This window comes from Narcine bancroftii, chromosome 13 (assembly GCF_036971445.1).
Source record: "Narcine bancroftii isolate sNarBan1 chromosome 13, sNarBan1.hap1, whole genome shotgun sequence".
NCBI lineage: Eukaryota > Metazoa > Chordata > Chondrichthyes > Torpediniformes > Narcinidae > Narcine > Narcine bancroftii.
In genome coordinates, this window is record NC_091481.1 from 8,335,274 (window position 1) to 8,350,032 (window position 14,759).

General features: G+C 43.0%; 1 protein-coding gene across 5 annotated transcripts in view; it reads right to left on the reverse strand.

Moving 5' to 3' along the window:
- The window catches only part of podxl (podocalyxin-like), a 230,836-nt gene that overhangs the window by 41,475 nt on the left and 174,602 nt on the right, over window positions 1–14,759 (reverse strand). For 3 of the 5 annotated variants that reach the window (XM_069910128.1, XM_069910130.1, XM_069910125.1), the window contains 2 exons: window positions 8,639–9,004; window positions 2,010–2,506 (listed from right to left, as the gene is read on the reverse strand). In XM_069910128.1, coding sequence (XP_069766229.1) covers window positions 2,010–2,506; window positions 8,639–8,966 — 825 coding nt within the window. In that variant the 5' untranslated portion in view covers window positions 8,967–9,004. The remainder of the gene's footprint in view (window positions 1–2,009; window positions 2,507–8,638; window positions 9,005–14,759) is intronic. The other 2 variants (XM_069910129.1, XM_069910126.1) reach the window with 1 other exon arrangement.

Consider the following 14,759-nt stretch of genomic DNA (forward strand, 5'->3'; position numbering starts at 1 on the left):
GTTTAAGAATTTTTGATAGATAATGTTACTAACTTTACTAATTTTTTATATTAAGTTTGAGTTAAATATATGTTTCATCTTAACTCCGTTTGTTAAATATATGCATTTAAGTTTGATTTAAATATGTTTTTTAAGTGTGATATCTTAGTATTAATTACTTTTCTTTTTGTTAGTATTTTAATCGATTATGTTTTTGTTTTTTTTTAAGTGGGTTTTTTTCTCATATATTATTAACTTTATTAATTCTTCACTCTTTATTTTGGGGGGGAAAGGGGGGGGTTTGGACTAATTTGAGTTGGGTTATTAATGTGTAATAATTATTGGGGAGGGTATAGTTTATTTAGATTACTGATACTGTATTGTAATTTTATTATTTTATTCTTAATTTTTTTTAATGTAATCCTATATGTTATTCATGTTATAAAATCTTAAATAAAGTTTAAAAAAAAAGACATTATTGATAAGCAAGTGGTAGCAGGGTGCCATGGATTTTGAAAGCTAAGTTCATACTTTTCAAATCTGCTGGAGGGTTTTTTTTTGAGTTGCAACTAAAAATAAATAAAATTACATGTGGAATACTTGCGCTTCTTTTGTTCTTTTGGGAAAGGTCAGACAAAAGTTTGTAAAATAAAGAGCACCTGGAATTAGAGATGGTATACAGACATCAAATTAGGATTGATTCACGAACTGTGAATAGAGAGTAGGAATGAATGGATCCTGATCAAAAGGGAGTGAGTGGTGAGATGCCATAAGCATTGGTGTGGGACCGCAGCTGTCCACAGCCTCTATCAATGGATGAAGGGATCAAGTGTGATCCTTAGATTTGCTGGGTGGCATTGTGAGGAGGATATAGAGAAGTTGGTAAAATTTACCACGGTTACAGGCCCTTTCAGCCCACGAGCCGGAACTGTCCAATTGCACTCAGTTGACCTACACGCCCGCTTTGAAGGGCGGGAGGAAACCGGAGCCCCCGGGGAAAACCCATGCAGATACTGGGAGAATGTATAAACACCTGACAGACGGCGTGGGATTTGAACCCAAGTCCCAAATGCTGGTGCGCCAACCACTACATTAAATGAACGATCAGGGAAGATGTTCAAAGGGACCTTGTAAGGAAATAACGTGCTGGGTACAGCAAACATTTATGAAGGCACACAAAATTTTGCATTTTTTTCCTGCAAAAGAATTTGAATGCCGACGAGCTTACTTGAAAACAAATAAAAAATCTACGGGTTTGGTCAGTGCCTAAGGAGTATACTTGTAATAGGGGAAGGTTTAGTGCACAAAAGTGCTGGAGAAATTCAGCAGGGATGGGAAACATGAAAATCTGCAGATGCTGTGATTGTATTAAAAACACAGAATGCTGGAAGAGCGCAGCCGCTCTTCTCTGTAGGAGGCAAAGAGAAATAACCAACGTTTCGGATCTGAGCCCTTCTTCAAGGTATCCACAGCTTCTTCAAGGGTGAAGAAGATTCAGCTGAATAAGGGCTCAGGCCAGAAATGTCAGCTGCCTTTTGCTTTCCAAGGATACTGCATGACCTGCTGTGCTCCTCCAGAACGTTTCTGTGCTGCATGAGAGCCCAGCATCCCCAGGCTTCTCATTGCCTTCTTAGAGAAAGGATTGGCAGCTTGAATCTTGGTAAGGGGTTTGTCCGGTGAAGAAGGATTAAGTAAGCTCCCTAAAGTTTAGTAAAATAAAAGGTCATCTCTTTGCCATGTGCACATTTTCTTACAGAGGTTGACATAGTTTTATGTCTCCTCTGCACGTGGAGCCATGATTGACAATCTCAGAAAGCAAGTCAGCCATTCAAGATTGAGAGGAGAAGAATTTTCTATCCAAGAGAGCTGTGGGGGTTCAGTTGCTAAGTAGATTGTCCAAGATAATTTCTTTTTCAACTGCTGTGAAACATGGAACTGTACAGCGGAATGGTATCTTACAGACACCACTCCAAGAACAGAGAAATGTTGAGGAGAGATGAGAACTGTACACTTAGACTGTTTTCCATTACCTCTGATAAAATGACGTCATTCCCTTCAAATTTATCCGCCTTTTTCTTCAGATCTCCTGTTGCAATATTTGACATCGTACTCATCTGGGCCACGTCAGTCGTTCCGCTCTGCAATGCACCTTCGTTCACACTTCCAGTCACATCTGATGAATTCTCCACTGTATTTTTCACGTTCATGTCACTATCTGTCGTTTTGTTAGCCAGAGGCATCTGTACTTTAAATGACATAAATGTCGATGTTTGGACATTTGCATTTTTTGTATCTCCAGTTAATGGAGTTGGGTTAGTCCTTGCAGACGAGGCATTTTGTATTTTTGCAAAGGTAACGCTTATTTGCTCAGTTGGAGTTTGACTACTGGATTCCTTCGGACCTGTTGATCCCACTGGTGCTACCTGGCTGGAACTGACTTCCATTAATTTTAAGGTGGTGGTGGTTGCTTCTCGATCAGTTGCAGCTGTGGTTCTGGTATTTTCTGCAATCCCTGCACTGGTGCTCCCTGCAAATAATAGATTTAGAATACATTAAAATAACATCCCAATTCCAATAAACATTTTGTTCTGAGCTTCTGGCTGTGGAGAAATGCTTAAATGTTAGGGGAAGATTTACAAATTATTGTTATTAAAACCTGCGTATTTTAACATTTTAATGCAGGGTAACAGGCCCTTTCAGCCTGTGCTGCTCTATAACCACCAGTACATTTTGAAGGGTGGGAATAAAATGGACCCAGCAGGAACACCCCAAACAGACACTGGGAGAATGTTCAAACTCCTTACAGATGGCATGGGAATCAAAACCTGGCCCTGATCGTTGGCGCTGTGACACCACTAAGCTAACCGTACCACCCTTGGGCTTATCTTCCAAGAAGAAGTACTGTCAAAACAGGCCATTCTGCACTGCATTGTACTTGTTCTCAAAGGATTCACTGAACCCTAATTTAATGGAATTCTTTGCCTTCAGGTGATGGGCTCAAGCCATAATTTAGAGGCCCAAACACAAAAATCAGGGTCAATGATCCAGTGCAGACAGAGGAAGGGAGGGAGAGATGGAACAGAATAATATCCTTCAATGAGAGGTTTGACCAGGTCTCCAAAAATCCCTTGGGAATTTATCGTAAGGAAGATTTCAGTGGTATGCTAGGCTACAATATCTCTGGGAGCTTGCTATTTAAAAACTATTTCCCGTCTTCCCTAGTTTAGAACAGTGACCACTCTTCGTCAGGAGGCAAGTGCTCTGAGACATCAAGGTTATGAAAGGTGTTATCAGGATATTTTCAATTAAATCTAGCAAAATGCTAATGAAGCAAAGAGGCCACACATAGATGATTAAATTTGATGTCCAAATTGTATATAGATATTACATTGGAGGTCACTCTGCTGTGGTGATAAAATCCACCAGCAAGTAAATACTCAAAATTGGTTGAGAAACTCAGTAGGTTTCCCATAGGAGGCCAGGAAACTCAGGTTTTGTGCCTGAGCCCTTCGACAAGATATATCTTGGCCTCCTATGGATGCTGTTGGGAGCTGCTGAATTTCTCCGGCAATCTTGCTTATTTGCTAGAATGACAGCATCTGCAGACTTCCTTGTTTCGCTCCACCAGCGAGTTGCCCACCAACTGGGTCAGTCTCCAAAACCACTTCCAACCTACATTTAGACCGATACCAACTCTCCACAGATCCAATAACCTGAGGGTTAATGCACTGGAGTCTGAGAACTTGTACGTGTTTGAAGATACAATGAAAAATCTTTCTTTAGTGTGTTTTCCTGGCAAGTCAAGCACAACAGGTAAATAAAAATAAAGCAAGATCGCAGAACGTCACATTCTGCAGAAAAGTTCAGTTAAAACAGTGCAAGGACATAATCATTTTATTAATGAAGGTCTGTTCAATAGACTCATAACCATTGGTGGGGGGGGATCTATCTGGTTAAACTCGTGTGATCTACTGCCTGAAAGGGGGGGGGGGGTGGGGGTGGAGTGTGTCCTTTAATCTGAAGTAAAACACAAAAGTCTGCAGATGCCGTGATTGAAGTAAAACCACAAAGCTGGAGAAACTCAGCAGGTCAAAGATATAGATACATGACCAACGTTCTGGGCTCGAGCTCATACCTTGATGAAGGGCTCAAGCCTGAAACATTGGTTATGTATCTTTATCTTTGACCTGTTGAGTTTCCCCAGCTTTGTGGTTTTACTTTGTCCTTTAATTTGCTGGCCAATGCTAAATATGCTCAGTCCCCAAAGTTGTGAGTTCTCAATGGGGGTGACACAAAGCTGCCCTCATCTGGATTTTGTTCTTCCCAGAATGTAGGAAGCACCTTCTCTCTCTGGAAAATTGACTCCAGCACACTGATCTTAAGGTCAGTTAGATATGCATTCAAACCCTGCTCAACTTGGCTTCAAGCAGGTGTCACTTCAGTAACATTAAGGAGGTCCTGACACCCAATGAATTATGCAGCATGCAAAGCTAAAATTTTCATCTGTTAATCCAAAATCGTATGGGAGTTTGTAGATTAATTGGTGAATTTGGTCAGCATGGGCTGATGAGCAGAAGGGCCTCTTATCATGCTGTATTTCTAAAATGTTTTAAGTGTGATTTTGGGACAACCTTTTACATTTAGACATACAACACACTAACAGACCCTAATGGCCCACGAGAACGTCGCCCAATAACACCCAATCAACCTACATTTTGAATGGTGGGAGGAAACCGGAGCACCCAGAGAGCACACATGCAGACATGGGGAGAACGTATAAACTATTTACAGACAGCGCAGGATTCAAACCCGCTGATGCTGTAACCACATTGCGCCAACTGTGCCACCCATTTTCTTGTTCATATTCTTGCATAAAGTACTAAATGTTTAACACAAGAGTTCAAAGGTTGTAAAAAGGTTAAGTGCAGTCCTCTCAAACAAATTTATCCTCAATAAATTTGACTTCCAAAATTCTGTCCTAATTATTTTCTAAAGTTGGGGAGAAGGGCAGTGGACATCAACAATGTGGACTTTAGCAAAGCCTTTGACAAGGTCCTGCAGAGTTGGCGAGTTTGGAAGGTCTATCACTCTTTATGCTCAGGGTCCTTATAAATCTTCCTTTCCTCAGGTTAAGTCTATGCTTTCTTGTTTTAGACTCCCTTATCCTGAAAGTACACTATTTACCTTATCTGTCAAGCCGCTTTCAGGTGGAATAGCTGGGAGAGTGCGGCTCCAGAGCCGGCTGCGGGTGTGTGCGAAGTGACATTCAGGTGACAGTGCCGAATGTGTCTCTCATGAAGTGAACGGACCAAGGTTTAGGAGAGACATCAGAGGTACTCCCTCCCCTCATCAGTTTTCTGGGATTGCATTGCCAGAGTGGTGGTGAAGGCTGGTACAATAGGGTCATTTAAAGATTCTTGGATAGTCACAAGGAAGTAGAAAAATTAAGGGTTGTGAAGGGTTAGATTAAGTTTACATAGATTAACACAACTTCATGGACTACTTTTCTATGATCTAAACCGCCATAAGGTCACCCCTTATGGTAAAACAAAAGGCAGTGGGGAGTCAAGGATTTTTTTTCCCAGGGCGACACAGTTGACGTAGTCGTTAGTGTAATATAATCGATACAGGGGTTCAAATCCCACGCCGTGTGTAAGCAGTTTTTATGTTCTCCTAATGTCTGCGTGGGTTTCCTCTGGGTGCTCCAGTTTTCTCCCGCCCTTCAAAAAGTCCCTGGGGTTGTTGGTCAATTGGATGCTCGTGGGTTGAAATGGCCTGTTACCGTGCTGCATGTCTAAATTTAAATCTAAAATTTTCTCTGTGACTTGGAATGCACTTTGAATAGACTGTCACAAAGGGTGGAGGAAGCCGATTCAATGGTGACTTTAAGAGGGCAGTGGGAAAAGTACCCAGAAAGAAGAAAAAAAACAAGTAACACCCTGAAGGGCAAATGGCAGAGGAGTTTGGGTCCTTTGTATGGCCCAGACACTTTCACAGAACATGATCAACAGTGCCCTCTGCAACATTTTATGCTTCTGCAGGAGAGGAATTTATCCCGTCTCTATCATCATTGCAAGGATCAGAAGAAGATTAGAAAAATGTACAGGGCTTGTAGGTTAATCAGTGTATTTTGGGGGAGCACTGGCTTGTGAGCCATAAGGGCCTGTTACTGTGCTATATTTCTAAATTAGTTTGCAGAGATTTGGTGTGACATCGGAAGCCCTAGAAAATTTCTACAAATGCGTGGTGAAGAGAATGCTGACCAGCCTCATCACAATACGGGGACACCAATTCCCCCGAGCGGAGAACCCTGCAGCCCAGATTATCACAGGCAAAACCCTTCCAACCACCGAGAACATCTACAGGGGACGCTGCCATCGGAGAGCAGCAGCAATCATCAAGGACCCACACCACCCAGCTCATGGTCTGTTCTCGCTGCTGCCATCAGGAAAGAGGTCCAGGTACCATAAGACTCGCACCACCAGGTTCAGGAACAGCTGCTACCCCTTCACCCTCGGACTCAACAATAAGCTCAATCAGGGACTCATTTAAGGACTCTAACTTCTGCAATTTGCTTCTTGTTTTTTTTCCCCCTCTCTATTGCACAGTTTGTTTACATGTGTACGTTATATCAGTTTTTTTTGCACTGCCATTTAAGTGGAAATTCTGTCTCACCTGCAGGAAAAAAGAATCTCAGTGTTGTATATGATGTCATGTATGTACTCTGACAATAAATATGAAATCTAAACTTTAATTAAAAATATTTAACTGGATCATCGGATTGAAAACAGGAGATGCTGGAAATTTTCTAAGGAAAGAGCAGCTGATCAAGCACTCCATGACAGGGTCTCATTTGGAACCCAGACCACCAGACTCACAACAGCAAATGTTAATATTCCCCTTTGTTTCAGCTTGGGATGGATGGACAGAGAGTCCCTGGTGTACCTGACACCTTATTCCTCTGAGGAATCAAGTCCCATGGGTAGACTCCTTGGGCTTTTTGGTGCGATTGCTGTGTGGTGAGAGATCACGGGTCCACAGGAAGCAACAAGCACTTGGGCTATTCCGGGTCTTTGAATGGTTTCGAGTGAGGAGGGAAGTGGGAGAACATAAATAAAAAGTCAGGGAAGAAAAATGGAATAAGGTGCTAAGCTTTAATCTATGGTGGGGAAAATATTATACAAAAGGAAAATGTTCTAGTTCGGTATTGTTAAATACACAGATGATTGACAGATAATTTTAGTAAGGCATTTGATAAGGTACCCCATGAGAGACTAGTTGAGAAAGTCTTGAGGCATGGGATCCATGGAACGTTGGCTGTGTGGATTAAAAATGGGCTTACATGTAGAAAGCAGAGAGTAATAGTGGACGGAAAGTATTCTGCCTGGAGATCAGGACTAGCGAGTTCCACAGGGATCTGTTCTGGGACCCCTGCTCTTTGTGGTTTTTATAAATGACCTGGATGAAGAAGCAGAAGGGTTGGGAGGCAAGTTTGTGGATGATACTGAGTTGAAGGGGTTGTGGAAAGTGAGAGTTCTCAAAGGTTGCAAAAGGATACAGACAGGATGCAGAGTTGGGCGGAAAAGTGGCAGATGGAGTTCAATCTGGATAAGTATGAGGTGATGCATTCTGGAAGGTCAAACCAGAAGGCTGAGCACAGGCTTAATGGTCAGATACTTAACAGTGTGGAGGAACTGAGAGATCTTGGGGTTCAAATTTGTACATCTCTTAAGATTGCTGTACAGGTTGATAGGATAGTTAAGAAGGCCTATGGGATGCTGGGCTTCATTAATAGAGGGATTGAGTTCAAGAGTCGAGAGGTCATGATGCCACTCTACAAATCTCTGCTGAGATTATTGTGTTCAGTTCTGGTCACCTCATTACAGGAAGGATGTGGAAGCTGTGGAGAGGGTGCAGAGAAGATTTATCAGGATATTGCTGGGATTGGAAAATGAGTCTTTTGAGGCAAGGTCAGCAGAGCTGGGGCTTTTCTCTTTGGATTGAAGAAGGATGAGAGGAAACTTAATAGAGGTCTACAAGATTCTGAGAGGCATAGATAAGGTGGACAGCCTGCACCTGTTTCCCAAGCGGGAATAGCAAACACTAGGGGACATATGTACAAAGCGAAGGGAGAAAAGTTTCAGGGTTGGGTGGCTGGAATGCCTTGCCAGGGATAGTGGTGGAGGCTGAAACATTTGGGACATTTTAGAGACTTTTAGACAGATACATGGGTGAAAGAAAAATAGAGGGTTACGGGGTAAAGAGGGTTTCGGTTTTTTTATTCATAGGAATATATAGATCGGCACAACATCGAGGGCTGAAAGGCGCTATAATGTGCTTAGAAAACCTTGTTGTTGGGGGTGGGATAAGAGGGCACTCCCCATCCCAAAAGAGAACATGGCTGGAAATGTCTCTGAGGATTTTCCCATCAAATACATGGCTGGATCCAATCAACAGCAAGCGTCTCACCCAGAGCCCAATGACAGAGGAGCAATGCAAGGTGCGCCAGTGGCTAGCCTGCGGAACTCACAGGGAGCCTGACCTTCCTGTCAGTGGGCAATGGGTGTTCATAAAGTCTTGGCGCTTTACAGGCAGATATCCGATTGCATTGCTCATTTCATGCTAGCCTCAGGGAACAGATTGCCATCATTCTCCTTACCTAATGCTGCACCATTTGCAATATCCCGTGTAATCGTAGTGGCTTGTCTATCTGATTTTGAAAGAGCAATGAAGTGTGTTGAGCTTTGATGTTGACTTGCAGTTGTCCCCACGTTCTTTGTCATTTCTGTTTGTTTCAATCTTTGAGTAGTAATCGGAAGAAGAGTTGGTGTAGAAGTTAGACCGTTTACCACACTGACTTGATTTGATGTCATATTTGAGAAGGCAGTGCTCGTTCTCAATATGTTCCCAGGACTCAGACTGGTGCTGTGAATTTGGTTAGAATCTGTCATGGGGCTCACTGCTGTATTTGTCATTATCGTAGACATTGTGTTGGTGTCAGCATTAATAAACGACCAGAAACCTGCTGAAGTAAGAAGAATACAGAATTATTTATTGGAAGAGGAGCAGGACATTCAGTCCCTCTTTCCTGTTCTGTTCATTTGAGCCATGCACAATATAACATCATCCTTCAAAGAGACAGTGGTACACTCTCTTTGATATTCTGTTCCCTGATGCCCCCTTTGGCTCTTGCCAAGAGAAATCAGCTTCACACTTCATCACTGCCTGGTCTAAAATAGACCAACATCGCTGTGTTCTGGGTGGAGGTGAAGCAGCTCTGGATATCAGTGAGGGTTTTTTCAGTTGTGGATTAAGGGAGGCCTGAAGTCAGTGGGAATTAAGTGGAAAGCTCTCCAAGAGCTGGAGTGCTACCTCTTGTAAGGAAGACGGTTAAGGACTCACCCCAGTTGCCGCACAGGTTGATAAGTTAGTCAGACTAGTTGAGAAGGCCTATTGAATGTTGGGCTTCATTAAAAGGGGGATTGAGTTCAAGAGTCGAGAGGTCATGTGGTAAGACCACACCTGGAGTAATGAGTTCAGTTCTGGTCGTCTCGCTACAGGAAGGATTTGGAGGCTATGAAGTGGGTGCAGAGGAGATTAACCAGGATGTTGCCTGGATTGGCAAATAAGTCTTATGAGGCAAGGTTTGCAGAGCTGGAACTTTTGGCATGTAGAAGGATGAGAGGAGTCTTAATAGAGGCTTTACAAAATTATGATAAGGTGGGCAACTAGCACCTGTTCCAAAGGTAGGAATAGCAAACACCAGAGGACATATGGGGTGACGAGAACTGAACAATATATTCCAAGTGTGGTCTCACCAGAGGATTAATCTCTGGTATAATCAGAGTTTTTAAAAAAAATTTCAGGTAATGAATCCCCTCTCTCTTCTTCTGTACCCCTTCTGCTTTTCCTATCCTTCCCATCCCTTCTTCTCCTTCATTCTATCCCTCTCACCCCCATCTCCCCACTGGATTATTTTGCTCTCTCCACTCCCTAAGTTCCTCCCTCAGGTTCTACCTGTTTTCTCTTTTATACAATCACTCTCAGTTGTTTGCCACGATCCAATCCAGCACTGGCGACCTTTGCCCCCCCAATTATCCACTCTACGACTTAGATCTTCTTGCCTATGCCTGTCGGTCCACTGCCTCTGTCCCTCAGCTTGTAACCCTGCTTGGTTAGCCATTTCTATGTTGGGGACCCCTTCCCCCCCATCTCCCCTGTCCTCTTTCTGCTGCTTTCCTCTGTTTTGATGATAAGTTTCAGCTTGAAACATCCCACCATTCTCCTTCTCCCACTGATGCTACTCAACCTTCTGAATTCCTCTAGCTGGCTGTGTTTGGTTTCAACATTCTGTTTGGATTAGCAAGTAGTATTCAAGCGAGAGAATCAAAGCCCTTGCTCTCATCATACCCTTAATATCTTGGGAGTAGCGTTGACCAGAAACTCAAATAGCTGACTTGGATGCAACACACTGGAGGCAAATCCACAGACACTCGGACTCTCTTTGGCTCCTTTTTTCTGTATAGGGCACTGGGCAAAACTCATGGTGGAAAGTAAAAGCACAAGGGATACTGGAGGAACTCAGCAGGTCTCACAGCATCCATAGGAAGGAAAGATATAGTACTGGCATTTTGGGGCTGAGCTCTTCCTCAAGGTATGATGGGCAACACTAATGGTGACTCTTTGCCAGCCTTACAGCAAACCAAAGGAAATTTTGTGTAATATATTTTCTGTTTATTACTTGACCATAAAAGAATCTTAAATGGAGAAGTTAAATTTAAGGGCCTATTTCTGTGCTGTTAATAGTACAAATTAACTCTTATCCAATCCTGTCCCTACCTCCACATATCAACATGACAACATGATTCATAGACTCAAGATACAGCACAGAAACCAGCCCTTCAGCCCATCAAGTATGTGCCGACCAACAACCGCCCACTTACATTAATCCCACATCAACAATATTGCAGGTTCCATCTCATCACCAACATATTGAGGCAATTTAGAGCATCCAATTTAAACTCCCAACTTGCAGAGCTTTGGGATGTGGGAGGCAACTAAAGCATCCTGGCTTAGTCACAGGGAGAAGGTGCAAACTCCACACAGACAGCTCCCAAGATCAGGACAGAACTGTGGTCTCTGACACAGGAAGGCAGTGGCTCTACTCACTGCACCACTACACGGCCAAAATTACTGGCCTTAAATCTGTTTACAGGGTATAAGACACACTAGGATTTCCAGACCATTCAAGGGAGATATGCTTTAGTGTGAGGCAAAACTGCCAACGATTCTCTATCATAGGTGGGCACTTCACAACTAGAATTAATTCAGCAGAATTAAATAAATATCAAATGAGCAGGGATGCAGCTGTAATAATAATCAAGCAGTATTTCTCAAACATCTCAAAGAGCTTTAAATATCGGAATGTCATCGGTTCAGATGTGAAGTGCACAGTGAATGTGTATAACGGGCAGGCTTAATCTAATCAGAAGTAGCTCACTGTCGTAACTCAATCAGTCTTGGAAAACTGCCACCTCCTCCCCATGCAAGACAATATTCCCACCAAATGAACTGCTCATACTAATCATGGAACATAGAACAATACAGCACAGTCCAGGCCCTTTGGCCCTCGATGTTGTGTTGACCCATATACCCTCTCTAAAAAAACAACCCCCCCCACCCCCAGCCCATAACCCTCTATTCTTTTTTATCCACATGTCTTAGAGATTCTTAAATGCCCCTAATGTTTCTGCTTCCACCACCATCCCTGGCAATGCATGCCAGGCACCCACAACTAAAAAAAAAACTTACCCTGATGTCTCCCCTAAACTTCCCTCCTGATGTCTCCTCTGGTGTTTGCTCATCCTGCCCTAGAAAACGGGCTTTGGGTGTCCACCCTATCTATGCTTCTCAATCTTGTAAACCTCTATCAAGTTTTCTCTCATCTTTCCACACTCCCACCTCTGCAAACTTGCCTCATAAGACTCGTTTCCCCATCCAAGTATCATCCTGGTAAATCTCCTCTGCACCTCTCCATAGCTTCCACATCCTTCCTATAATGAGGTGAACATAAGTGTGATCTTACCAAAGATTAGTAGAGTTGTAACATGACCTCTCTGATCCTGAATTCAATCCCCCATTAATGAATTCCATGTCCCTAGGCCTTCTTAACGATCATATCAACCTGTGTGGCGACCTTGGGGGATATATGGATTTGACCCACAAGATTCCTCTATTCATCCACACTCTTAAGTAACCCACCATTAACTCTGTACTCAGCCTTCTGCATAGTCCTTCCAAAATACATCATCTCACACTTATCCAGATTGAAATTCACCTGCCACTTTTCTTCCCAACTCTGCATCCTGTTTCTAACTTTTGACAACCTTCATCTCCAACCACAACTCCTCCAACCTTTGTGTCGTCCATATACTTACTGACCCATCCATCCACCTCTTCATCCAGGTCATTTATTAAAAATCACAAAGAGCAGGGGTCCCAGAACAGATCCATTCAGTATTCCATTGACACTTTCCTCCACTATTACTCTCTGCTTTCTTCCAACATCTAATTTTCCACAGATCCCATGATTCATGACTTTTTGAATGTCTCTCGTGGGGGACCTTGTCAAATGCCTTGCTAAAATCCACACCTACCGCCCTGCCCTCATCAATTTCTTTTGTTACCTCTTCAAAAAACTCAGTTAGATCTTCCCTTCACAAATCCACGTTATCCTTGAGTAGACTCCAATTCTCCAAATGCTCAGATCCTATCCTTAAGAATCCTCTCCATTAATTTACACACCACTAGCGTAAGACTCATCGGTCTATAATTCCCTATCATTGTTATTAAACAAGGGGACTACATTTGCCATTCTCCAATCCTTTAGCACCTCCCCTGCAGCCAAGGAAGATTCAAAGGTCATAGCTATTGCCCCAGCTATCTCTTCTCTCACTTCCCACAGCAGCCTGGGCTGTATCGCATCCGGCCCCGAGTATTTATCAATCTTGATGTTGTTAAGAAGATACAACACTTCTGCTTCCTTAATCCCTACATTGTCCAAGACACAGGACTATTCAATTTCAACCTCACTGTGATCAAGGTTCCTTTTCTCTTGTGAATACTTATGCAAAGTATTCATTTAGGGTCTCCATGCATTTCCTCCCTTATCCTTTAGCGGCCCAACCTTCATTCTCATCATCCTTCTGTTCTTCACATACAGCTAGAATACCTTGGGGGTTCTCCTCAATTCTACCTGCCAAGGCCTTTTCATGCCCCCTTCAAGCTCTCCTAAGTCTTTTCTTAAGCTCCTTCCTGGCTACCATATACTTCTCACAAGCCCTTCCTGTTTCCTGCCTCCTCGACCTTCTTCCTCTTGACTTGTTGCCTGACATGTTTTGTCAGCTACGGTTCCCTTTTTTTACCCTCGTTTCCTTGTCCCAGTGGGACAATCCATCTTGAACCCTGCACAAGTGGTCACTAAACTTTCTCCACATTACTTCTGTGCTTACACCCTTAAACTTCTGTTTCCAATTTATTCTCTCTAGTTCCTGCCTCATCCCTTCATAATTAGCTCTTTCCCAGTTAAGCACTTTCCCAGTTTGAATGTTTTTATTCTTTTCCATTGCTATGTTGAAGCTAAGGGAGTTGTGGTCGCTTTCACCAAAATGCTCCCCCACCGCGAGGTCTGCCACCTGGCCAGGTTCATTCCCCAGAACTAAATCCAATATGGCTTTTCCTCTAGTTGGCCAGTCCACATACTATGTCAGGAATCCATCTTCAGACAGGGAGGAAGCAAGCAGACTGCTCCCACCCAAACGCAATGTTAACTAGAGGATCCGGTTTGTGAGTAAACTAGAGTGAATCATACTTTAAAAGGTCTGGGGCCAATTTCTCTGTTACCTTGTAAATAATTGCTGAAGTTCACAGCATTCATCAAGGCTTAGTGTGCTTACGTTCTGTGTAAGTGGCACTCCTATAGAAAGGGAGTTCATGAATGCAGTGCAATACTGAACATTTTCCTTGAAGCTTAGGTCATTAGTTATCTACAGACTTTTTAAAAAAACATACAAAATTGTTAGTTCTTTTTCCCCAGCAGCAATTCCCATAACTTCTACTGAGATACACCACTATTGTAGTGTATCTAATTGACGTGGAGGGTTAGAATTTATTGTCAAATACACAAGTGCGGAGTGAAACACTGAAGTCTGTAGACACCGTGATTGTAGTAAAAACACACAGAAATACTGGAAGAGTTCAGAGAAGGTCAAATATATTACTGATATTCTGGGCCCAAGCCCTTACTTAAGGTATAAGTAAAATGCATCTGAATTTTTAGTGGGGTCCTGTTGGAGAGGAAAGTAAGAGGAGATGTCTGAGAGTTGTCGGGTCTGGGTGAGTACATGGTTGTAAAGCTTGAGTGCAGCAGGGGGTGCAGATGGAGAGCAGTGAGAGAGACTCTCACAGAACTCCCTTCGATGAGAGAGGAAGAACCTTTTCAAGGTAGGTCTTAACTAAAAGCAATGAAACACGAACGACTGCAGATGCTGACTGGAGTTAAACACACAGAGAAATGCTGAAGAAACTCAGTTGGTCTCGCAGTGTCCATAGGAGGTAAAGATATGTTACCGAAGATATGGGCCTGAGCCTTCTTCAAAGTATGAGTAAAAATCAGGCAGCTGCCCTTCTCTGCTTTTAAACCTTCCACCACCTCAGTCTGGCCTTCTGCCTGCTCAGAACTTTATGTTTCCAACTGCAGCCGACACAGCAACCATCTCGAC